This window comes from Arachis hypogaea, chromosome 20 (assembly GCF_003086295.3).
Source record: "Arachis hypogaea cultivar Tifrunner chromosome 20, arahy.Tifrunner.gnm2.J5K5, whole genome shotgun sequence".
Lineage (NCBI taxonomy): Eukaryota > Viridiplantae > Streptophyta > Magnoliopsida > Fabales > Fabaceae > Arachis > Arachis hypogaea.
The window spans coordinates 8320404-8344940 of record NC_092055.1 but is presented as its reverse complement, the minus strand read 5'-3'; the positions used below and the strand labels follow the sequence as shown (position 1 = coordinate 8344940).

The following is a 24537-nucleotide window of genomic DNA, read 5'->3' as shown; positions in this document are numbered from 1 at the left end:
TTAAAGCTTCTTCGCAAGCCGTGGTCCATTCGAAGGCCATCCCCGTCTTCATCAAGTTGAAAAAGGGTAGCGCTTTGGCTGCCGAGGCGCCGAGAAACTGAGATAAGGCCGTCAGTCTTTCCGCTAGCCTTTGTACGCCCTTCACGCATCCAGGGCTTGTCATGCGAAGAATAGCTTCACACTTATCCAGGTTGAATTCTACTCCTCTCTGTGTGATCATGAATCCAAGGAATTTCCCCGCTTCCATGGCGAATACGCACTTCAGGGGGTTCAACCTCATGTTGTGCTTTCAGAGTGAGTCAAAAATGACTCTCAGGTCTTTACCAGCATGTCATCTATGTAGACTTCTACCGACTTGCCAATATGGTCCTTGAAGACCTTGTTCATCAGTCTTTGGTATATTGCTCCAGCGTTTTTCAGCCCAAACGGCATGACCTTATAACAATAAGTCCCTCCTGGTGTTATAAATGTTATTTTGTCTTTGTCAGGCCGATGCATCGGGATCTAATTTTATCCCAAATATGCATCCATGAAACTTAAAAATCTATAGTGCCATCGCATCCACCAGGGCATCAATGTTGGGAAAGGGGAGCGAGTCCTTGGGATAGATGAAGAGTCCATATTTGTTGGTGTATTTTGACTCAAATTAGATGGATTCTAGCACATAAACTCACACTTAAGCACCAAAATAGCATACTTTTGTATTTTGTCCCCAATTTGATCCTAAATGTGAAAACATACAATTTTGTGCTTAAATGAGTAATTTAATTCCACTTTTATTCTATTTGATGCCATGACATGGTTGCTGAGTGTTTTCAGGCCTTAGAGGCAAGAATGGATAGCCAAAAGTGGAAGAAAGCATGTACAAAGGAGAGAACATGAAGAAAACAAGAAAAAGCACACACAGTAAGGTGTGCGGGCGCACAAGCAAGTGTGCGTGTGCACAAGTACCTGTGCGTACGCACAGGAGCCAAAACAGCAAAGTGTGCGGACGCACACATCTGTGTGTCTGCACAGGACCCAACACGTGATTTCATTAATGAAACATGTGCAGCGCATTTTCTGAGGCCTTTTGGCCCATTTTGGAAGGCTGAAATGGTGAATTGGGGTGCTATATCAAGGAGAATTCAACACATATGAAGGGGGATTCATTAGGTTGTAGCTTGAGTTTTCATTAGGTAAAACGCTTCATTAGGAGTAGGAGTAGTGTAGAGTAAATTGCTCTCTTAGGGTTTCATTTCAATTTCCATTGTAGCATTTTATTGCAAGCTTTGATTTTTGGATTTTGCTTCTTTAATTGTAAGTACTCTCAATTTCCTCTTTGATTACATTGTCTTCATTTTCATTTCCTTTGGTTCAAGTTACTTTGTTTATAATTGCAATTTTGAATTTCTTGAAGTTTTGATTAATGAATTTTATATCTTATGCTTTCTTTATGCTTGATTGTTTGTTTATGTTTGGTTTTGTGAATAGTTGGTTTTGGTTTGCTATTTTACTTTACAAATTTCCATGTTTTGGTTTTATGCACATGAGGTGTTTGTGAAAATGCCAACCTTAAAAATTGAGTAGATTTTCACACCTTGGCTTGGGATTTGAGTTCCTAGGATACTAGAGTCATAATGTCCGATATTTAGTGGTAATTCTTGGGTAGTTAGTCGACTCTTGTTTCCATTGACGCTAGCCTTTTATCAACTAGTTTGGTAGGTTGGTTAGGACTTATGGATTAAGGTCAATTATGCTTGCTTGACTTACTCCTAGATGGTTAGGGTTAACTAGGCGAGATTGACTCATCATAATTATCATAGTTGTGGTTATGGCAATGATAGGATTCTTAGACTTTCATTCCCAAGTCAAGGTTCTTTATTGCATTTATAGCATTTTCACTAGTTTTGTCCTTATCTTCTCCTTAAATGCATTAATTACAATTTTGCTAATTCCTTAGTTCTTTTATCGCTTAGTTCTTTTAATCTTTCATTTCTTGCTTGAAAACCCCCTTTTCCTCACAACAAAAAGAGAGACACTTCCAATTGCGTCCTAGGGAGAACGACCCGAGGTTGAAAGACTCTCGGTCTATATATTTTGTATTTGAAAATACTAAACTTTGATGTTGAGAGTTAGTTGTTGATTTAGCTATACTTGCAACGAACATATTCCAGTTTGAGAAATTCTAGATCGACACTAGCTCTCTCGTCAAGTTTTTGGCGCCGTTGCCGGGGATGCAAACGGTGTTATATCTTTTGGGTGTTGTGAATATGTTAATAGTGTAAATAGCACTTTTTGGTTGTTTATTTGCTTTTGTTAGTAAGTTTTGTTTATACTTTCTTTATGACTTTTTCACACCATTACCACAATGCACCCCAATGGAACCCAAACACTTACCTTTCTAGTCACCAATTCTATACACCCCCACCTCACTACATACAAAACCATAACCCTTACCCTCATGAGTTTGTTTGTCGACCTTCATCACCACAATCTTCATCTTCAAACATGGATCAAGCCACACAAGAAGAACTTTTCATGCTCATTCAAGAACAACAAGAGTTCCGGAAGAAGCAAGAGCAAGTCATATCTACAGTAGCGAAAACTCTGGACCAGTTAGCCTCATTGCGTTCATGCCATGACCAAGAAATTTTAGTCAATGAATTCGTAGAACCAAGTGAAAAGCATGGAGTGAGCGAAGAATTACAAAATCAAGTAGAAGATATCAAGTCACAACATGAAGCACAAGAGGAGATAAATGAAGAGTTCGTAGGTAGTGATCAAGAGGATTCCATCATTCAAGATTTTTTGTCCAACTTGGTCAACCCCGCCAATGACCTTTCATGAACCTCCCTTATTGGATTTTGAAGGAGATGTTGAGGTGGACTTCACACAACCTCCAATTTTCGACTTGAGTGATGATGAGGAAGGTTTAGAGGAGATTGAGGAAAGTTCTATTCACCAAGGAGCGAAGATAGTTGTGCAAGAATGAATTGAGTGGGTGAAGACCTCTCTAACAAGCTTTCTAGGCCCACATCAATATGCCGTCTTGGAGATAGATTGTCAACTTCAAACCTTTCTTAGAGTAGTGGATGTTGGAGATAAGAATGTTATGTGGCAAGAGAATAGAAAGTTCATCAAAGGAGCCATCTCAACATTTGGAGCTCAATTTTGGTGCAAGAGTCAATTTAGCGGATTCCGGGGAGCGCACAAGTATGTCAATGGTGATAGAGGAACTCAAGTATGGGATCCGGGCATTAATTTCAAGGATCAACACTTAAGGATCCTAATTGCTAGCTTGAAGTCTCTTAGGAGTTTGATGCAATTCATTTGGGACCCCGGAGGTCAAATCAAGAGCAAACTTGGTTGGAGATTCAAGGAGGAGTGGAAACGCAAGCCACCCTAACAAGGATCCCCTCACCAAGTCCAACTTAAGGACTTTAAACCAAAGTGCTAGGTGGGAGACACCCACCATGGTAATATCCTTCTAACCTTCTCTCTTTTAGCTTTTGTTTCATGAATAATTGGTTATTTTTGCTTGCTTGGTTAGTTTTATTTTAAATTCTGTTGGGTAATTTTAGTAAAATAATGTGTTTTTGGGAGTTTTATGATGTTTTAGAACTTGAAAACCTGTTTTGGATGTCAAGTTTGGTGCCTTAGAGGCAAAATTTTTGTTACAGGAACAGAGTCCTGTGCGTCCGCACAGCCTTGTGCGCGCGCACGGCTCCCCTGTTTTCCCATCCCTGTGCATCCGCACAGCAGTGTGCGCTCGCACACCCCTCAACACACCCTCTGTTCACAGCACACGCACGGCTTGTGCATGTGTATACTACCCTTATTTTCTCCTTGTGCGACCGCACACCCTGCGTGCGACCGCACAGGTCACCCTGTCTTTGCAAAAAAAAAAAAAAAAAAAAAAAAACTACTTGTGCGAGCGCATAGCTGTGTGCGCCCGCACAGACCTTGGCAACCCCTCTGGTCGCAGCAAACGCACTCCTTGTGCATCTGAACGCAACCCCCTATCCCCTTTTGTGCGTTCGCACTACCCCTTGTGCGTCTGCACAGGCTTCCATTCACCTTCTGTCCGCAGCGCTCGCACGCCTATGTGCGCGCGCATAACCCCCTCTCTTCCTTTTATGCGTCCACACAGGTCACTTTTCGAACGTTAAACCAAAAAGAGAGAGTCGCGCCTCATCAGTTCCCAAAACCCTTTTCTTCTTTCCTTCTCCTTTTCTCTGAAATACCCCACCACCCCTTTCTCTTCTTCTCCAAAACACCACCAACCACCACCTCCTTCCAACCGCTTCACTGCCGGCGACCACCATCGCCCCTATCTCTCTCTCTTCCTTTTCCTCTCTCCTCTAGTTCCCCATTTTCTTCTTCTTCTCTTCCCTATCTCTGTACGACAGTAGCCCTAGCTAGTTCCCAGTCTTCAGTCACGTCCTTCCAGTCTGGCGACCAGCCATAAACGGCGGCTAACTTCTGTGCCGCCAAGACCGCACCTCACCGCCCTCCACCCTCATTTCTTCCTTCCCCCATTCCTCTCTTCTGCAACAAAGGTTCCACTTTCTTTCTTATTCCCTGCCCTGTTGCATTTTTTCTACTGCTTTAATTTACTTGCTTTTAATTCTGTTTTTAATCTCGTTTTAGTGATTAGGTGGCATTAGGTTAGATGACTTCTGTTCTTTGGATTGAATGTTGATGCTGGATTGATTGTTTCTGATTTTTGCTGGATTGGTTAACTGCTACATTGAACTATAAACCCTGCTGTGGCTGAACTAAGCATGCTGTTTTTGGAATCTGCACATAACATGCTTGACGAATCGCCTGAATGAGTATTTTTGAATTTGATTCTCTTGTCTGATCAACATGGGCTTCAAATTTTGTTTTCATTTGGTATCTTAATGCATATTTGCGCAGTCCCCTGTTCATTGTCGATGCTACCTGAGCTTTGATTTTCATTATGCACCTTGTGTCGTTTGCTTGAACACCAATCTGAACTTAAAATTTATAACTGTGTTTATTCTGTTGATGTTACCTTAGCTGTGCATATTTTTCTATAGCATACTAATTAGCTGCATTATGTAATGACTGCTCTTTTCTTTTTGCTCAGACACCAAATTAGTTTTAGACTTGTACATTTTGAATTCTGTTTGGTGCCAATTGCAGCAGTACATATGTTGCTTTTCGAGTAAATTGATTAAATGCCTATTCATGTGTTTTCAACATTAATGACTATATACATAGCAACTTGTTCCTTCATGTTTTTGAGCAATGCATTTTGTTCTTCAATCAAGTATTGCTTTGGACAAGAAGTTATGTATATGTATTCATTTCTTATCCTCTCAACATGAATAAGTGCATACTCACACTGTTGCATTGATTATTGCTTTTTATGCCAATTTTTGCTATGTCTTCCAATTTCAAATGCAAAATTGCAATAATTAATTCTTTCAAATTCAATTTATTTCCATTGCACACCTAAGTCATATGTATGCTTTAATTGTTGTTCATTCCTTCATTTATCACTTAGATTACTTGATTTTGGGAAAATACATTTCCTTTTCAGCATTTCACTGTTTTATACATGTTTTTCCTTAATTGAGTGTTTGTTTATCTTATTGGCTCTTACTTTAATTGTTTGATTATAACCTTCTTCTTTCTGTGATTTTTATCTGTTTCTCCTGAGTTGTACTTTGTTTTTGTCTTTTTCAGGATGGCCCACAAAGGAAAGGAGAAAGCCAATCCTTTGGCTCGTCCTCCTCCTGTGCCTCCGAGTAACCAACCGGACACATTCATTAACGCTAAAGCCCAAGAACAATATAAGAAACTGGAAAAATGAGCCTTTTACTATGAGAGAAAGCTAAACCTGCCTAAGAAATATGTGGATTAGATCCTTAATAGATTAAGCTTTTACCATTGAAAATTCATAGAATTCGATCCGGTGGAAGTCAATGACCACCAGGTCAAAGAATTCTACGCAAATTTCCTAAAGAGGGATGCCCCAACTGTTTTTCTAAGAGGTGTCACACTGGACACCTCTGATACTACTTTAGAGGCCCTCTTGGATATTCTGCATATTCCTCTGGCTTGTGGTGCTTATACTCAAATAATGAAGGACGTGATAACCGGCAAGCTGTCATTGGATATGGTCCTGGAAAAGATTGGCCTGCCTGAGGCCGGATGGGAGTACAGTAAGGGAGACAATGTGGTTCCATTAAGCATTGCGTGCACGGACCTAAACCCTGAGGCAAGGATCTGGCAGCAGATCATTGCTGACTACATTCTACCGAGCACGCATGCCACGCACATTAGAGTCCATGTGGTAGTTTTGCTGTGGGCTATTCTGGAGGGGAAGAGGATCTCTGTTCTTCCCCTTATCAGAGAGTCAATGTGGAAGGTGAACCAACAGCAGAAATACAACATTCCCTTCCCATCATTGATCACCAGATTAGCAGCTCTATCTGGAGTAGAGAGACGCCCAATAGACCGGACGTCTGTCTACATCAGTAAGCAGCCATTCCTACCATACGGCGACTACGACAGACCGCCGCAGATGAAGAGGAAGACCACTGAGCCTCCATCATCAGCAGCAGAGACTTCAGCACCTCCTACAGCTCCCGCACCCACACCCCGACCCCAGACACCATATGAGTTGTGTCGGGAGATCCTTCAGGCCGTCCACCGATACGAGCACCGCAACGCTCGTCGCTTCTAGTAGATAGTGGCAAAGTTCGAGGATAGAGACCCTGGTCCACCTCCTCCAGATACACCAGAGCCTGAGGCCGAGGAACCTGCATCTGAGGGGCCAGCAGCTGAAGCTGGCCAGGTAGTCGAGACACCTGAGCGGAGACCGGCGGAGCCCACGGTTAAGGAGGTAGTAGTTCAGAGAGATGAAGAGCCTAGAGTTGAGGAGCCGGCAGTTGAGACCACCACAGAGACATCCCGCGCCATTATTGTTTATTAGCGTCACCACCACCCACCACCATCTGACGGTGGAGCTTCTCATGGTTGATTCCCCCCCCCCCCCGATTGATTCTTTTGGCACTGAGGACAGTACATGATTTAAGTGTGGGGGAGGTTCTACGATTTTTGGGTGTAAACATTCTCTCCTTAACACTTGTCATTTAGTTTACTTTAAGCTTTATTATGTCTTTTTGCGGATATTTGTAGTATTTTCACTTATGCACTATTGTTTAGTACTTTTGCATATATATATATTAGCTTGCTTTCAGTTATCTTTAATATTGCACTTTCATTTTGGTATATATATACATATTGCATCTTTATATTGCTTGGTATATAGTATAGATATGGATTGTGATTGGATGATGTGAATAGCATATGCCTAGTTTATTTTGATCCTAATTGTTCATGTTACTTTTTGCTTATTGAAAATTAGAAAAAGAACTAAGAAATTTTGAAAAATTTGCATCCATCACATCATACATACATATAGGAAATAAGTTTTGGTGAAAATTAACAAGGATTTTCCAAGAATTTTGTTTTAGGACATTCTATTGAATTGATTTGGAAAATTATTTTTACACTTGCTTGAATGATTTCATGGAACATAGAAGAGTAAAGAACAAATGCCTTGTGAGTTTTTGAGCTTTAATGAGTGGTTACACATTTTTAACCACTAATTTTGTTCATTGAGTGTTATATCTCTTCTATGATTATATATTGTAATCTCGGTTTTGCTTGATTCTTTATTTCCAATAATTGATATTTTGAGTTGCATTGAGCATAATTGAGGCCGTTTTTGATATTAAACTCACACACCCATATGGACTTACCCTTGCATCTACCCTTGTTAACCCCTCTTGAGCTTTTTAATCCCTTTTGTTCTAATTGTTAACACATCACAACCCTAAGTGAAAAACCATGAATTACCTTGAATTGCATCTTTGATTAGCTTAGGTCGAGCTGTGTGTGTCATTTAAGTATGGGGAAAAATTTTGGGAAGCATTGGTAGAGAAAAATTTTGTTTTGGGTAATTATTGAAAAATTTGAAAAATGGGTGCACATTCACGTTTCAATTTGCTTCAACCATATGCATTTGTCATAAAAAAAAATGAAATGAAAGAAAAACATATAGTAATAAAATGGGACAAATGTTTCCCCAAAGAGAAGAAAAAAAGAAAAAAATGAATAAGGAATGCATATGTGTTTTGAATAGAAACTAAGGCATGAATGTGTGTGAAAAGAAGTAATGGGTGGTTAGAATGCATTTTTTTGTAATTTGATTGATATAGGTTGAGTTGGATACTTAAACTAATCAAGGATTCAATCATATTAGTCCACTTAGCCATATTTATCCTATCTCAACCCTAACCCCATTACAAACCTATGAAGTCCTCATGATAATTGTATTCATGCATCCATGGTTGTTGATTATTAGATGAAAAGCAAATCCTTAAAAGCTTCATTAGGAGGAGACTTGAGTGATTGAAACACTAGACACCGAGTGATTAGAGTGCATACACACCTAGTGAGGGTTCGATCACTCAATTCTATGATTCCATACCTTCTTATCATGCATTCTTGCAAGTTGCTTCTTTTTGATGAGTTGAATCAATTCTCTAGATTTTGCTTGTATTGAATTATCTCTTTGCCTTACCCCATTTGTCCATACTTGCTTGGGAGTTTGATTGTTTGTTTTTCACCAATTTCATATAGATACTATAGATAGATACGTAGATAGTAAATAGTATACTTGCATGCATATAGATAGTTGCATTTAAAAGTTGAACCCCTCTTGATTATTTTCCTTGTTGGTTTAGCATGAGGACATGCTATTGTTTAAGTGTCGGGGAATTGATGAGTCCATATTTGTTGGTGTATTTTGACTCAAATTGGATGGATTCTAGCACATGAACTCACACTTAAGCACCAAAATAGCATACTTTTGTGTTTTGTCCCCAATTTGATCCTAAATGTGAAAACATGCAATTTTGTGGTTGAAATGAGCAATTTAATTCCACTTTTATTCCATTTGATGCCATGACATAGTTGCTGAGTGTTTTCAGGCCTTAGAGGCAAGAATGAATAGCTAAAAGTGGAAGAAAGCATGTACAAAAGAGAGAACATGAAGAAAACAAGGAAAAGCACACACAGCAAGGTGTGCGGGCGCACAAGCAAGCGTGCGTACGCACAAGACCGAATCAGCCAAGTGTGCGTGCACACAAGTACCTGTGCGTACGCACAGGAGCCAAAACAGCAAAGTGTGCGGACGCACACATCTGTGCGTCCGCATAGGACCCAACACGTGATTTCATTAATGAAACACATGCAGCGCATTTTCTGAGGCCTTTTGGCCCATTTTGGAAGGAAGAAATGCTGAATTGGGGTGCTATATCAAGGAGAATTCAACATATATGAAGGGGGATTCATTAGGTTGTAGCTTGAGTTTTCATTAGGTAAAAAGCTTCATTAGGAGTAGGAGTAGTGTAGAGTAGATTGCTCTCTTAGGTTTTCATTTCAATTTCCATTGTAGCATTTTATAGCAAGCTTTGATTTTTGGATTTTGCTTCTTTAATTGTAAGTACTCTCAATTTTCTCTTTGATTACGTTGTCTTCATTTTCATTTCCTTTGGTTCAAGTTACTTTGTTTATAATTGTAATTTTGAGTTTCTTGAAGTTTTGATTAATGAATTTTATATCTTATGCTTTTTTTATGCTTGATTGTTTGTTTATGTTTGGTTTTGTGAATAGTTGGTTTTAGTTTGCTATTTTACTTTACAAATTTCCATGTTTTGGTTTTATGCACACAAGGTGTTTGTGAAAATGCCAACCTTAGAAATTGAGTAGATTTTCACACCTTGGCTTGGGATTTGAGTTCCTAGGATACTAGAGTGATAATGTCCCACATTTAGTGGTAATTCTTGGGTAGTTAGTCAACTCTTGTTTCCATTGACGCTAGCCTTTTATCAACTAGTTTGGTAAGTTGGTTAGGACTTATGGATTAAGATCAATTATGCTTTCTTGACTTACTCCTAGATGGTTGGGGTTAACTAGGCGAGATTGACTCATCATAATTATCATAGTTGTGGTTATGGCAATGATAGGATTCTTAGACTTTCATTCCCAAGTCAAGGTTCTTTATTGCATTTATAGCATTTTCACTAGTTTTGTCCTCATCTTCTCTTTAAATGCATTAATTACAATTTTGCTCATTCCTTAGTTCTTTTATCGCTTAGTTCTTTTAATATTTCATTTCTTGCTTGAAAACCCCCTTTTCCTCACAACCGAAAGAGAGACACTTCCAATTGCGTCCTAGGGAGAACGACCCGAGGTTGAAAGACTCTCGGTCTACATATTTTGTATTTGAAAATACTAAACTTTGATGTTGAGAGTTAGTTGTTGATTTAGCTATACTTGCAACGAACATATTCCAGTTTGAGAAATTCTAGATCGACACTAGCTCTCTCGTCAACAGACCTTGTTAAGATCTGAGTAATCGACACACATCCTCTACTTCCCGTTCGCCTTTTTTACAAGCACCACATTTAAGAGCCATGTGGAGTAGTCGAGTTCCCTGATGAAGCCAGCTTCCAACATGTTAGCCGTCTACCTGGCTACGTCATCCGCTCTCTCTGACGACATCTTTCTTCTTCGCTGTGCGACCAGCTGGGCCTCTGGCTTTACGGCAAGATGATGTGACATGAACCCGGGGTCTATCCCTGACATGTCGGCTGGAGTCCAGGCGAAAAGGTCTCCATTTACTCTAACAACATCAATCAAAGGTTCCTTTAATTCATGGGGGAGGTCACGGTTCGTGAACATGAACTTATCCTCTGTATCCCCTACTCGAAATTTCTCCAAGTCTCCTTGTAGTTCAGGCCTAGGGCGCTCGTCAACTCTAGCATCGAGGTTCGCCAAAAACACCCCAGCTGCCTCCTTTGATTTCTTCCTCAGTTTTAAGCTAGCGTTGTCACAAGCAACCGCCGTTCCCCAGTCTCCCTGGATCAATCCCACCGATCCGTCATCCACCACGAACTTCATTGTAAGGAGCTTTGTGCAAATAATGCTTGACAGTTCGTTGATGGTCCTCTTTTCAAGAATGACGTTATACGCCATAGAATACCTCAGGACCATGAACTCAGCCTTTGCTAACTTTCTGCTCGCCCTGGAGCCTATGCAAATCGAAAGGATGACAAAGTCGTTGGGCTTGATGTAATTGTCACCCAACCCTACGGCCCCATGACGGTGGTCCTTGAGGTCGCTCTCTTTGAGCCCCAGGGTATTGAACATGTTTTGGAACATAATTTTCGAATCCGCCCCAGTGTCCACCAAGATTTGTTTGACCAAACCAGTCCCGATCCTCGTCGTGGTTACCATTGGCGGGTCCTTGGGTAGGTCGTCACATTAGCGATCCCCAGGGCCAAACGATATCTCAGGGAGTTCTCTGGGATGAATCTTGGTGTTTCCAAAAGACATGGCAAACACCATGGCGTCCTTCTTCGCCGCCGATCTTGACTTAGGTGGGGTGTTCCTTCCAAAAACTACATTTACCACCACCGTTGAAGTTGTGTCCAGGTTCTCAGGAGGACCTTGCATTGGCTTCACAGTTCGACTTCGATCTTCCTCGGAATGCTGTCTCTCCCTCCTCCTTGGTTCACGGATGAATTATGAGAACTCACTTAACTTTCCTTCCTAGATGGCCTGTTCCAACGCATCTTTCAAGTCGAAATAGTCCTGCATTTTGTGCCCGAAGCCTTTGTGATAATCACAGTAAAGATTTTTGTTCCCTGAGTCCTATCTTTTAACTGCCTTAGTTTGGCCAGGATACCCTTCTCTGCGATCTGCTGGTAGACCTCAACTATGAGGGCGGTAAATGGAGGTGTAATTAGTGAACTTGCCCACCCGGAGAAACGATTTTCTAGATATCCCTTCTATCAACACTTCTCTTGGATTTTCGGCGTTGCCGGTCTAGCGAGCTGGCGGGTTGGTTAGCTGTCGCTTGTTGGCGGCTACCTCTTGGCTAACCTCCTCATCAATGATGTACTCCCTCGCCATGTTTTGAATTTTCTACATCGTCCAGACTGGTCTGGTGGTAAGGTGCTTCCTAAAGTCCTCATTTACCAGACCGTTAGTCAGGCACAAACTGGCCACCGAGTTCGTAAGGCCGTCAATTTCCAGACATTCATCATTAAATCAATCAAGGTATTTTCTCGTCGGTTCGCCGACCTGTTAGGTCACTCCCAGCTAGTTAATCGTGTGTTTTGCTTCGGCGATTCAGGTGGTGAATTGTGCCAGGAACTTCTGCGTGATACTCGCAAAGGCCGTATTGGAGCAGAAGGAAATTGAACCAACGAATCGTCGGTCCTGCCAAGGTTACCGGGAACACACGATATCTAAAGGCATCACCCACGACTTCCAAGTTTATTCTGGCCTCAAAGGCTGTTAAGTGCTCTTATAGATCCTTAGTTCCATCATACCTCATGTTCGTTGGCTTGTCGAAGTTCTTTGGCAGCCGAACCTTAAAGATGGATGGATGGAAAAGAGTGGCCCCATTATGATGGGATCTCGCCATTTCTTCTTCCGATCTCCCCATCGTTCTCCACGGGTTTCTGATCTGCTGTGGGTGTAAGTGAGGGAGTGAGCATCAGTTTGATTGTGCCCCTCGTCCCTCTTAGTGCTTTGTTGGCAATCTTTCGATCTTCTTGACGGGGATCGAGTGCGTGAAAGGCTCGGACAAACCTATGAACGTGAGCGAAAGTCCCGCCTATGCTCGGGATGGTAGCGGTCTCTTGCTGTTAGTTTTCTTTCCAAGTTCTGGACCTTGTGGCTGAGCTCCTGCATGATTCGAGAGCTATCACCGCCAGTGTCGCCAAACGGGTGCTTTTCCGGAGATCAGGCATGGGAGTCTCCTTGGTGAGAGGGGGGTCCTTCGACGTTCCTGGGAGGTTTCTGAGCTTACTCTACTCTTAAGGCGGCCCCCTGGACGCCTGGTAGCTCCTCCCTCCTCTCATACTTTCTCCATACGAAGGATAGGCTCCATGCTCATGTCAGGTCCCCACAGACGGTGCCAATGTTCAGTTACTCGCTGGGATGGATGGTCGGTTGGACAGTTAGGTGTGAGCAACAGAGGGATGTAAGAGATCTGGACCTGGGCACAAGCTGGTCGAGGGGAAGTACGGCCACGATTGTCGGTAGGTCGGCGGGTGGGGCCACCTGTAAGGACACTCCGATGTTAAAGTAAGTGTTCGTATAATGAGGCAGCTCATTAGGGTAAAAGGTTGACGTACCTGGGGGAGGAGTAGGTCTAGGTCCCCTTCTCTTTATCTATAGTCATTGGGTGGGCCTTTTCGTTTGGGCCCCTGTGTCTGGAACCATTCACCAGCTGTCCAGACTCTCACTGGGAATGACCTCACGAGAGGCGAGTTAGTTCGAATGGGTCGGGGACCCGCCAAGTTCGGGAGTAGGTCGGGTGGACCTCCGGCCCTTATTGAGCTGGATCAGAACACTATAAGTTTTATTATTTCAAAAAAATTATCTCGATTCCTTAATTCCAAATCCATTGAGCTTTGACTTATTGACATTGAGGTTAGAGAAAATATGACAATTTATATATCAAGTAATGCACTTATGCCACATTGAATGAGTGAAATATAATATATAAAGTGACATTTTATATGCGAAAATGCTAGATAATAAAAAAAAAACTAAGCGAAAAATATTTAGGAAAATTAACATACTAGGACTGTAAAGAGAAAAGGTCAAGACATAAAGAAGAGAATCCAGAATCACTAAAGATTATAGAACGTACAACAAGCAAACAGGAGAAAGCTTGATTAGTTAGTGTTCTAGTTCAATAACAAAAAGTAGTTAGTCTTATAGCGATATATATATAAGGTCTATGGTGTAGTCAATGGATATAATTCATTCCTATCAATTCTAGTCATAAAATATTACTCAATCACTTCTTCTCTGCACTCATATCTCAGCTAGCCTAACATCTTGCTGCAGAATTCATCTTAGTTATTTGCTGCATTAATCTAATCAACTCATATTGGGTAAACTTCACATGGTATCAAGAGCAAAAGGGTAACACCATGGCTATGATCCTCAATTTCACTGCATCATCTTCCAAGTACTACCTTTCAGTCATCACAGACGAATTGGATGCAAATAATTTTATCCCATGGCACCATTCAGTCACCATTACAGTTGAATCTCAAAATCTTGAAGATCATTTTCACAAGGATAAAGTTCCTCAACAATTCACTGATCCTACTGATGTCTCTAACCAGGAAAGATTGAATCTGAAGATTATAAAGAATGGAAGTTGCAAGATATTTCTCTACAAACATGGCTTCTTGCTTCTATCAATACCAATTTCAAAAACAAAGTGGTAAAATGCAAAATCTTCTATGATATGTGGGAGAAGCTTCAAGAAGTCTTTACAACATCATCAAGGGCACGAATTCACAGTGTAAAATCTCAATTGAGATCTGTCAAATATGAAAAATCAGCAAAAGATTACATTGGTAAAATTCAGACTCTTGTTGATTCATTAATTGCAATTGATAGTCATTATCCAGATGATGATCATATTCAAGCAATCCTTGATGGATTAACTGAGGAGTACCAAGGATTCATCTCATCTGTCGTGTCTAAGATGGGACAAGTCACTGTCATAGAGACAGAATCATTTCTTATTGCTTATTAAGAAATGCTCCAAAGATTCAAGAAACTGCAACACTTGATTCCATTAGCTAATCTGTCACAAGCATCAAGTTCTTTTGCTTCTAATTTCCAAAGAGGCATGAATACAAGAAGAGGAGGAAGGTTCTCTCAGAGAGGAGGAAGATTCAATTCCAATAATACAAGGCTCTTTTGTCAAATCTGCAATAGACCAGGTCATGCTGCTTGGAATTGTTATTTCAGATTTGACCAAAATTATGAATCTCCAAATGTTATCTCTTCCATCCAATCTACGAATCATCCTCCACCTGCACCTCCACCCTTATTCCATCAACCTAGACCTTATCTTGATGCACCAACTTTGTTGAATGAATCACCATGGTATGCTGATTCAGGAGCTTCTCATCATATCACTGCTGATCCCTCAAATCTTTTACAACCTTCAAAAACTCAAACAGGTTCAGACCAACTTTATATAGGTAATGGACAAGGTATAGCCATCTCTAAGTCAGGTTCATCTCTGTTACATGACTCTAAAACTAATCTCACATATAAATTGAATAATCTTTTGATAGTTTCTCAAATTTCACAGAATATTCTCAGTGTTTCTAAATTTGCAGTTGACAATTCAATTTTCTTTGAGTTTTGGCCTAATCACTACCTTGTTCATGATCAAGTTACCAAGAATTTTCTTCTACAAGGAATAACTAAAAATGGCATATATTTGTTTCCCCATTTGTTTTGTTCTATGGCCAAAATGCACAAATTGCCATTTGATGACTCTAACTCTGTTTACTTAACACCTTTAGAATTGGTTTATATAGATAATCAGGGACCAGCCCCATCTATTTCCAGAAATGGATACAAGTTTTACATATGTTTTGACAGTTTTGTTGATACTTGCACTAAGTATACATGTATTTCCTTATTTATTAATAAATCTGAGAGTCTTGTTACATTTCAAAATTACAAAAAACTACTTGAAAATCAAACTGGATGTACAACAAAATCTATACAAATTGATCATAGTTGAGTTTTTATTAAATGCTTTTAGATCTTTTCTCTTGGATTGTGGCATTTCACATAGACTAGCTTGTCCTTACACATACTAACAGCAGGGTAGTGTTAAAAGAAAACACAAGCATATCACATAAATTGAATTATCTCTTTTGGCCATAGCTGGTTTAACTTTAAAGTTTTGGGAAGATGCATTTATTACTACTGTACATCTTATTAATAGATTACCAACTCCTCTCTTGAACAATTCTTCACCATTTGAGGTTTTGCATCATAAAGAACCAGATTATACTACTCTCAAGGTATTTGGTTGTGCTTGTTATCCATGCCTCCAACCATATAACAAGCATAAATTGGATTATAGATCTCAGTTATGTTTATTTTTGGGTATGATAGTCAACATAGAGGGTATAAGTGTTTATCTTCAAATGGTAGATTATATAGGTGTTAACTAGATCAAATCAATATCAGATCCTTAATTTATTTCATGAATCTTTTCTGTAAATAGAATTAATTATAATATCCTTTCCAGTTTTAGTTTAGCTTATTTTTAGGGATTTTATGATTAGAAATCTTTCCTTATTTTAGGCTAGTATATTTCCCATTTTCTAGTTATTTCTATTTCTGTAAATCCTCTATAAAGAGATGATTTCCTGTACATTTGAATATACATAATATTCAGACACTTCAAGTGGGTATCAGAGCAGAATCTCTGCACTGTGCCTCTGATTTGTAGATATGGCTGATAGTTTCTCAGTCATTAATCATGAACAAAAGGAGAACACCACTCCTACTCCATCAGATTTAAAATCTGAGTAGTGGGTACTAGTTAGTGGTGACTCCCATTCATTTCAGATCACCACATTTCAACTCAATGGGTCAAACTACCTTAGGTGGTCTCAATCAGTTTAGATGTACATTCGTGGAAGAGGAAAAATTGGATATCTCACCGGTGAGCGAAGCCAGCCTAACGTCACTGACACACAATATAATGTGTGGGATACCGAAAATTCCATGGTGATGACATGGCTGGTGAACTCAATGGAGGAGGATATCAGTAGTAACTATATGTACTATACCACTGCCAAAGAATTGTGGGATAGTGTCAAGGAGATGTACTCTGATCTTGGGAATAAATCCCAGATTTATGAACTTACTCTAAAAGCTAGAGAAATTCAACAAGGGAGTGACAACGTCACCAAATATTTCCACACATTGAAGCAGGTGTGACAGGACCTTGACCACTTCAATAACTACAAGTGGATTTCAGCCGCTGATGCCAAACACCACCAACAAACAATGGAAGAAGGGAGGATATTTCAATTTCTTGCAGGCCTCAATGTGGAGCTAGATGAAGTTCGTGGCAGAATTATTAGAAGAGCAATCCTACCCTCAATTGGAGAAGTTTTTGCTGACGTTAGAAGAGAGGAAACTCGTAGAGCTGTGATGATGGGAAAAGGCAAGACTGAACAGACTTTGGAGTCTAATGCACTCTTAGTGGCACCTGCTACACTTAAAAGTTCATCAAATCAGAAGCATCCCTCCAATCTTTGGTGTGACCACTGCAATAAACCTCGTCACACCCGAGAAACCTGCTGGAAGATTCATGGGAAACCAGCACATCTTAAAGGCAGCAAATTTGGTCCCAAAATACGTGCTACCCCAAGTGCTCATGAGGCTGAAAAATCATCCTTGAGTAAGGAACAGGTTGAGCAGCTCATAAGGCTGTTAAATTCCAGTTCTTTATCTAGTACTCCTAGTGGTTCTTTGGCTCAAACAGGTAATTTTAATATTCCTATGTCCCTTAACTGCACCTCAAACTTGAATGCACCATGGATTGTCGATTCAGGTACATCTGACCATATGACCAGTCTCTCTCCTTTATTTAAAACTTATTCTCCTTCTTTTGAAAATGAGAAAATTAGAGTTGCTGATGGTAGTTTTTCATCCATTGCTGGAAAAGGTACCATTAAGTTGTCCAAAAACATTGACCTAAGAAATGTCCTACATGTACCAAAGCTTTCCTGTAATCTTCTCTCTATTAGTAAAATCTGCAAGGATTTCAATTGTGCTGTGACATTCTTTGACACTCATGGTATTTTTCAGGACCGGACCTCGGGGAAGATGATTGGCAGTGCTAAGATGATGGACGGGCTCTATCATTTTGAGGATATTTCGGAAGATAAAGTAGGTCAAGGATTTAGTGGTATTAGTTCTATGCCTATAAAGGACCAAATAATGCTCTGGCACAATAGACTAGGACACCCTAATTTTCCATATCTCAAACATTTGTTTCCAAGTTTGTTTAAGAATATTGCTTCTTCCTTACTTAAATGTGAAAGTTGTATTCGTGCAAAGAGTCATAGAGTTCCTTTTTACTCTCAACCTTATCATGCATCTAAACCTTTCCAATTGATTCATAGTGATGTATGGGGTCCATCGAAAATAACAACTCAATTTGGTAAGAAATGGTTTGTGACTTTTATCGATGACCACACACGACTATGTTGGATCTATCTCATGCATGAAAAATCTGAGGTTTCTAAAATTTTTCAGTATTTTTCAAAAATGGTAGAAACTCAATTTGACACAAAAATTTCAATATTAAGAAGTGATAATGGTACTGAATTCTTTAACAAAAATCTTGATGAATTTTTTCAAAAAAAAAAGGTATTCAACATCAATCTACATGCCCCAATACACCCCAACAAAATGGCATTGCTGAAAGGAAGAATAAATATCTTCTTGAAGTAGCACGTGCCATTATGTTTGAGGGTAATGTTCCAAAGTATTTATGGGGAGATGCTGTCCTAACAGCAGCCTATCTCATAAATCGAATGCCTACGCGTGTGTTAAATTACTGCACACCGTTGGATATTTTCAAAAAGAATTTTCCAGCATGTAGGTTGCATTCTGATTTACCTTTAAAAGTATTTGGTTGTACTGTTTTTTTGTATACACCTTTCTCCCAAAGTAAACTTGATCCAAGGGCAGAAAAATGTATTTTTATTGGCTATTCTCCAAGTCAAAAGGGTTATAAATGTTTCAATCCACACACAAAGAAATGTCATGTAAGCATGGATGTTACTTTTTTGGAACATGAAACATTTTTTCAGAAAAAATTTCTTCAGGGGGAGAGTTTAAGTGAAGGAAATTTTTTGCATGAACCTTTACCCACTCCTATCTTACATATTGAGGATACAACTTTCACTGATCAAACAAATTCTAAAATAATTACCAAAAAAGATGTGGAAATCAATTCTGAAATTGTGCCAAAATTAGTTGGAACACAAACAGAAAAAGAAATACCACAATCAGAAAAGGAGCTTCGATGTTATATTCGGAAATATCCCAAGAAGAATAGAGACCAGCCCATCATCTCTGCACCAACCCAATCTGAAAACCCGGAAGACGGCCCAACTATAGTACTTGAGGATCTTCCAGGTAAATCTGATATTGCTACTTCTAATAATAATTTGCCAATAGCCCTTAGGAAAGAAACCAGAACCTGCACCAAAAAGGTACTCAAAACCAGCACCAACCATCCTATTTCCAATTATGACTCTTACCAAAATCTCTCTCAAAAACATCGAGCTTTTACTTCTAAAATTACAAATCTGTTTGAGCCTAGGAATATGGAGGAAGTACTAGATGATCCTAATTGGAAATTAGCAGTGATGGAAGAGTGGCATGCACTCAAGAAGAATGAAACTTGGGAGATTGTAGATCTTCCACAGAATACAAAATTGGTTGGCTGCAGGTGGGTTTTCAACATCAAGTGCAATGCTGATGGAAGCATAGAGAGGTATAAGGCTAGGTTAGTAGCTAGGGGATTTACACAAACCTATGGAGTAGATTATCGAGAGACATTTGCTCCAGTTTCTAAACTCAACTCTGTGCGGATTCTCTTATCTCTTGCTGCGAATTACAATTGGCCTTTACATTAATTGGATGTAAAGAATGCTTTCTTGAATGGAGAGCTAGAGGAAGAGGTGTTCATGAAACTTCCACCTGGATTTGAGACTGAACTAGGGAGGAATAAAGTGTGCAAACTAAAGAAATCTCTCTATGGATTGAAACAATCCCCAAGAGCTTGGTTTGAACGACTTGGAATAGTGGTGAAGGGACTTGGTTATACTCAAAGCCAAGCTGACCATACACTTTTCTATAAAAATTCAGCAGTTAATAAAATTGCCATCTTAATTGTATATGTGGATGACATTATTCTGACAGGTGATGGTAGCTTGGAGCTAAAAGACTTAAAAGAAAAGCTTGCCAAAGCTTTTGAAATCAAAGAACTTGGCTCATTAAAATACTTCCTTGGAATTGAATTTGCAAGGTCTAAGGAAGGCATTTTTATGAACTAACGAAAGTACATCCTAGATCTTTTAAAAGAGACAGGATTACTTGGTTGTAAAGCTGCTGAAACACCTATAGAGCCTAACTTAAAATTGAAGCCAGCTGAACCAGAAAATGTAATGGACAAAGAGAGATATCAGCGCTTAGTGGAGAGGCTAATCTATTTATCCCATACACGCCTGGATATAGCCTTTGCTGTGAGCATGGTAAGCCAGTTTATGCATTCATCTGGCTGAGAACACATGGATGCTGTCTTTAGAATCCTAAGGTACTTGAAGGGGTCGCCTGGGAAAGGGTTACTCTACAAAAACTATGGACATCTTCAAGTAGAAACCTATACAGATATAGATTGGGCTGGGAATGTCATGGATAGAAGGTTAACATCTGGGTATTGCACCTTTGTTGGAGGAAACCTGGTTAGTTGGAGGAGTAAAAAGTAGAGTGTTGTGGCACGAAGTAGTGCAGAAGCTGAGTTTAGAGCAGTGGCTCATGGAATATGTGAAACACTATGGGTAGAGAAAATCCTATAAGAACTAAAGGTTCCCATTTCTCCACTAATAAGGTTGTATTGTGACAACAAATCTGCAATTTCTATTGCCCATAATCCAGTTCTGCATGATAGAACTAAACATGTTGAAGTTGACAAGCATTTTATAAAGGAAAAGATTGAGAGAGGACAGATTTGTATCCCATATATTCCGACCACGGAACAATTGGCAGATGTTCTAACTAAAGGATTACCCAAGAAGACCTTTGATAGCATAATAAGCAAGCTGTCAATGAAGGATATCTTCAAGCCAGCTTGAGGGGGAGTGTTAACTAGATCAAATCAATATCAGATCCCTAATTTATTTCATGAATCTTTTCTATAAATAGAATTAATTATAATATCCTTTCCAGTTTTAGTTTAGCTTATTTTAGGGATTTTATGATTAGAAATCTTTCCTTATTTTAGGCTAGTATATTTCCCATTTTCTAGTTATTTCTATTTCTGTAAATCCTCTATAAAGAGATGATTTCCTTTACATTTGAATATACATAATATTCAGACACTTCAAGTATAGGTGTTAGGCATGTTCTCTTTGATGAAAGGAAATTTTCATATTCTATCATGTTCCCTACTAATCAAAATACTTCTCAAACAAAGGCTACTAACAATGATTTTGTGCAGGTCATAAATATTCCTTTTTAACACTAATTCTATTGATCACCTCCATATTACACAACCTCAACTCCCATCTTCTGACTCTCATATATTGTCCTCATCCACACACATGACACAAGCCTCATCCTTAACATTAACACCTATAGTACACACTACATCAGAAACAATACCTATCAATTCTTCAAAATAGCAGCATATTACTCAAAATCTCCCTCATGGCCATATTCCTATTTCCAAATTATACCAACTCAACCTTCCAGTGTCACTACCTTCCCAAATTATACCAACTCAACTTCTCCCACTCCCACCCCTACCCCCTTCTCCAACTAATACACATAAAATAATTATTAGATCTAAATCAATTAAACCTATAAAATCTACACTAACTGTGATTATTAATGTTGATGATGATACTGAATTTCTATATCATATACCTAAGAATGCTACTGAAGCTCTCAAGCATCCCCACTGGGCTCATGCTATAGAACAAGAATACAAGGCTCTTTAAAGATATCAAATTTGGACTCTCACAACTCCACCACCTAATTTTACTATAATAGAAAGTAACTGGGTGTTTGCACTCAAAAAGAACCCTCAAGGACAAATAATTGGATATAAGGCCAGATTTGTGGCAAAGAAACTTCACCAAAGAGAAGATTTTGATTTTGATCAAATTTATTTAGTCCTGTAGTTGAGCCATAAACTATTCATATTGTTATCACTTTAGCTCTTAATAAAGGTTGGCAAGTGAGACAATTTGATTTTGATAATGCATTTCTTAATGGTATTTTACATGAAATAGTTTTTATGAAGTAGCCACAGGGGTTTATTCAACAAGATTCCACACATGTTTACAAGCTTAACAAGGCTATATATGGTCTTAAACAGACACCCAAGGCCTGGTTCCTAACTCTAGCTTTTACTCTCTCTCATTTTGGATTTAAAAATACTAAATCAGATCCATCTCTTTTCATTAGAAAAACTGCAACTTCTATTACTCTTCTTCTAGCATATGTAGATGATATTTTATTCACAGGAGATAATTCACATGAATTGAAGACTTTGATTCAATAGCTCAATACAATTTTTTCTCATAAAGATTTAGGAAAATTTAACTATTTTCTTGGACTGGAAGCTACATACCAAGGTGACAATTAGATTTTCTTCATCAAATGAAGTATATCAAGGATTTGTTAGATAAAACAAAGATGTCAACATCGAAAACTGTACCACTTCGATGGTTACATCTACAAAATTACATATTAATGATTCAGAACAGTTTGATGACCCAAAATTGTATCGGTCTATTGCGGCTCTGACCAAACCAGATATCGCCTATTCAGTACACAAAATTTGTCAATTTATGCATTCTCCAACTGTCAATCAATAGAAAGTAATCAAGAGAATTCTGAGATACATTATTATTTTCTAAAAACACTGGCTTGAGGTTACTTTCCTTTTCAGATGCAGATTGGGGAGCTAATGTTGATGATAGAAAGTCTATCACAGGGTGTTGTGTCTATTTTGGATCAAATCTTATAGCTTGAAAAAGTAATAAACAACAAGCAGCCTCAAAGTCTAGCACAGAAGCAGAATATAAAACCCTGACAGCAGCTCAAGTTGAATTAGTATGGGTGCAGAATTTACTTTTTGAGCTAAATGTGACATTGAAGACCTGACTAGTCATCTACCCAATTCTGCACAGCAAGTCTAGGTATTTTGAACTTGATCTATACTTCGTGAAGGATCATGTCAGCAGAGGCAAATTGTTTGTAACTAATATTTCAACTCAAGAACAAGTTGCTGATATACTTACGAAACCTCTTACATTGCCTCTCTTTGTGAAGTTTAAGCACAAACTTCGGATTTACTCAAGTTTTCCCTTCAATTTGAGGGGGAATGTAAAGAGAGAATGTCAAGAAAATAAACAAGAGAATAAAAAATCAGTAAAAATTATGGAACGTACAACAAGCAAATAGGAGAGAGTTTCATTAGTTAGTGTTCTGTTTCAATAACAAAAAGTAGTTAGTCTTATAGCTATATATATAGAAGGTCTATGGTGCTATCAATTTTAGTCATAAAACATTACTCAATCACTTCTTACTTCTCTGCCCTTATATCTCAGCAAGCCTAACATCTTGTTGCAGAATTCATCTTAATTTTTTGTCGCATCAATCTGTTAAGTATCTAAGAAAAGTGAAAAACCACACCTTAAAAGTAGCTGATAAGCAACCATGCTCTGATACCAAAAAAATTGGGAAACTACACCTTAAAAGCTAACTGAAAAAAGGAAAGAATCACTCTCCTTATATACAACATCAAGCATCCCATACTACTCGATGTGGGACTTTGAGCACTACCCCATAATACCAAGTCCCTAACATAATCTAATCAACTCATTAGGTAAACTTCACAGGGATAATATTTTTAGTGAAAAATAGAGTTAATTTGTGTCAAATGCAAAGATTTGGTCACCTACAAATTTTCAACTAATTTCTATATGTTTATAGAATATATTTAATGAATAGTTTATAAATATTTATAATTAATTTTTTATTTTTTAAATAATTTTTAAGCATTAAATGAAAATGAATATAATGAATATATAAATTAGAATTAGCTAATAAGTATCTTAAAGGAACTCGTTAATTAGATAAAATTAGTAATTTTTAAATCTTAAATGCATTTAACATATAAAAATGTATTTAAAAATTTAAATTTTTAATATGCTTTTATCACAAATATTACAACCTAAACATTTTTTCTTACATTTGTTTTATATTTGAATCAAATCAGTCAAATGTTTTTTTTCCCTCTAACTTCTAACATTGTCTTATTATAGCATTTGTTAACCAAACCATTTCAATAATTAAAGAGGAGTACTAGGAGTGAGTATTTTTGTTAAATTTTGGCCAACACTTAACCATAAAAAAAAATTGAATGATTCTACACCATTAAATGCAATCTCACACCATTAAAAATATTATTGATGACTAATTAATGGCTAAAAACCACAAAATATGCTGTCCTCCTAGACTTTCTCATAATTAAACTAGTACGATGCATGTAAGTAGTTCTAAATATGGGAACTTCAAACAAAATTATTTTCTAACTATTAAAAATAAATAAAATAAGTTGGCTAAATGATTGAATTGAATTACGGTTTAGTTACTCTGTTGGTCCTATAATTTCGCAAAATTTTTAGTTAGATCCCTATTCTTCTTTTTTCTTTTAATTGAGTTCTTGTACCAATTTTTTTTAATTGAGTCCCTACACTTTTTTTTCTTTTATTTGAGTCTCTGCACTAATTTTTTTTTTAGTTGGGTTCCTATACAATTAAGCCAATTACTACCAAGAAAGAT

General features: G+C 38.4%; 2 protein-coding genes across 2 annotated transcripts; both read left to right on the top strand.

Moving 5' to 3' along the window:
- Window positions 1-16563: 16563 nt before the first annotated feature.
- Window positions 16564-16881, top strand: LOC140182925 (uncharacterized). The gene has a single exon (XM_072230897.1). The coding sequence runs from the start codon at window positions 16564-16566 to the stop codon at window positions 16879-16881; it is 318 nt and encodes a 105-aa protein (XP_072086998.1).
- Window positions 16882-16950: 69 nt separating this feature from the next.
- LOC140182924 (uncharacterized) lies at window positions 16951-19598 on the top strand. Its single transcript, XM_072230896.1, has 3 exons — window positions 16951-17661; window positions 17758-17838; window positions 18768-19598. The coding sequence occupies exons 1-3, from the start codon at window positions 16951-16953 to the stop codon at window positions 19596-19598; spliced, it is 1623 nt and encodes a 540-aa protein (XP_072086997.1).
- Window positions 19599-24537: the final 4939 nt, after the last annotated feature.

What these genes read in the sequence shown, in the direction of transcription:
- LOC140182924 (XM_072230896.1), top strand. Translation starts at nt 16,951, where the DNA reads ATGGAAGAAGGGAGGATATTTCAATTTCTTGCAGGCCTCAATGTGGAG. An exon ending in ACCTAAGAAATGTCCTACAT is followed by an intron (nt 17,662 to 17,757) that starts GTACCAAAGCTT and finishes GGTATTTTTCAG; the next exon opens with GACCGGACCTCGGGGAAGAT. An exon ending in AGGATATTTCGGAAGATAAA is followed by an intron (nt 17,839 to 18,767) that starts GTAGGTCAAGGA and finishes ACATTTTTTCAG; the next exon opens with AAAAAATTTCTTCAGGGGGA.
- LOC140182925 (XM_072230897.1), top strand. Translation starts at nt 16,564, where the DNA reads ATGTACATTCGTGGAAGAGGAAAAATTGGATATCTCACCGGTGAGCGA.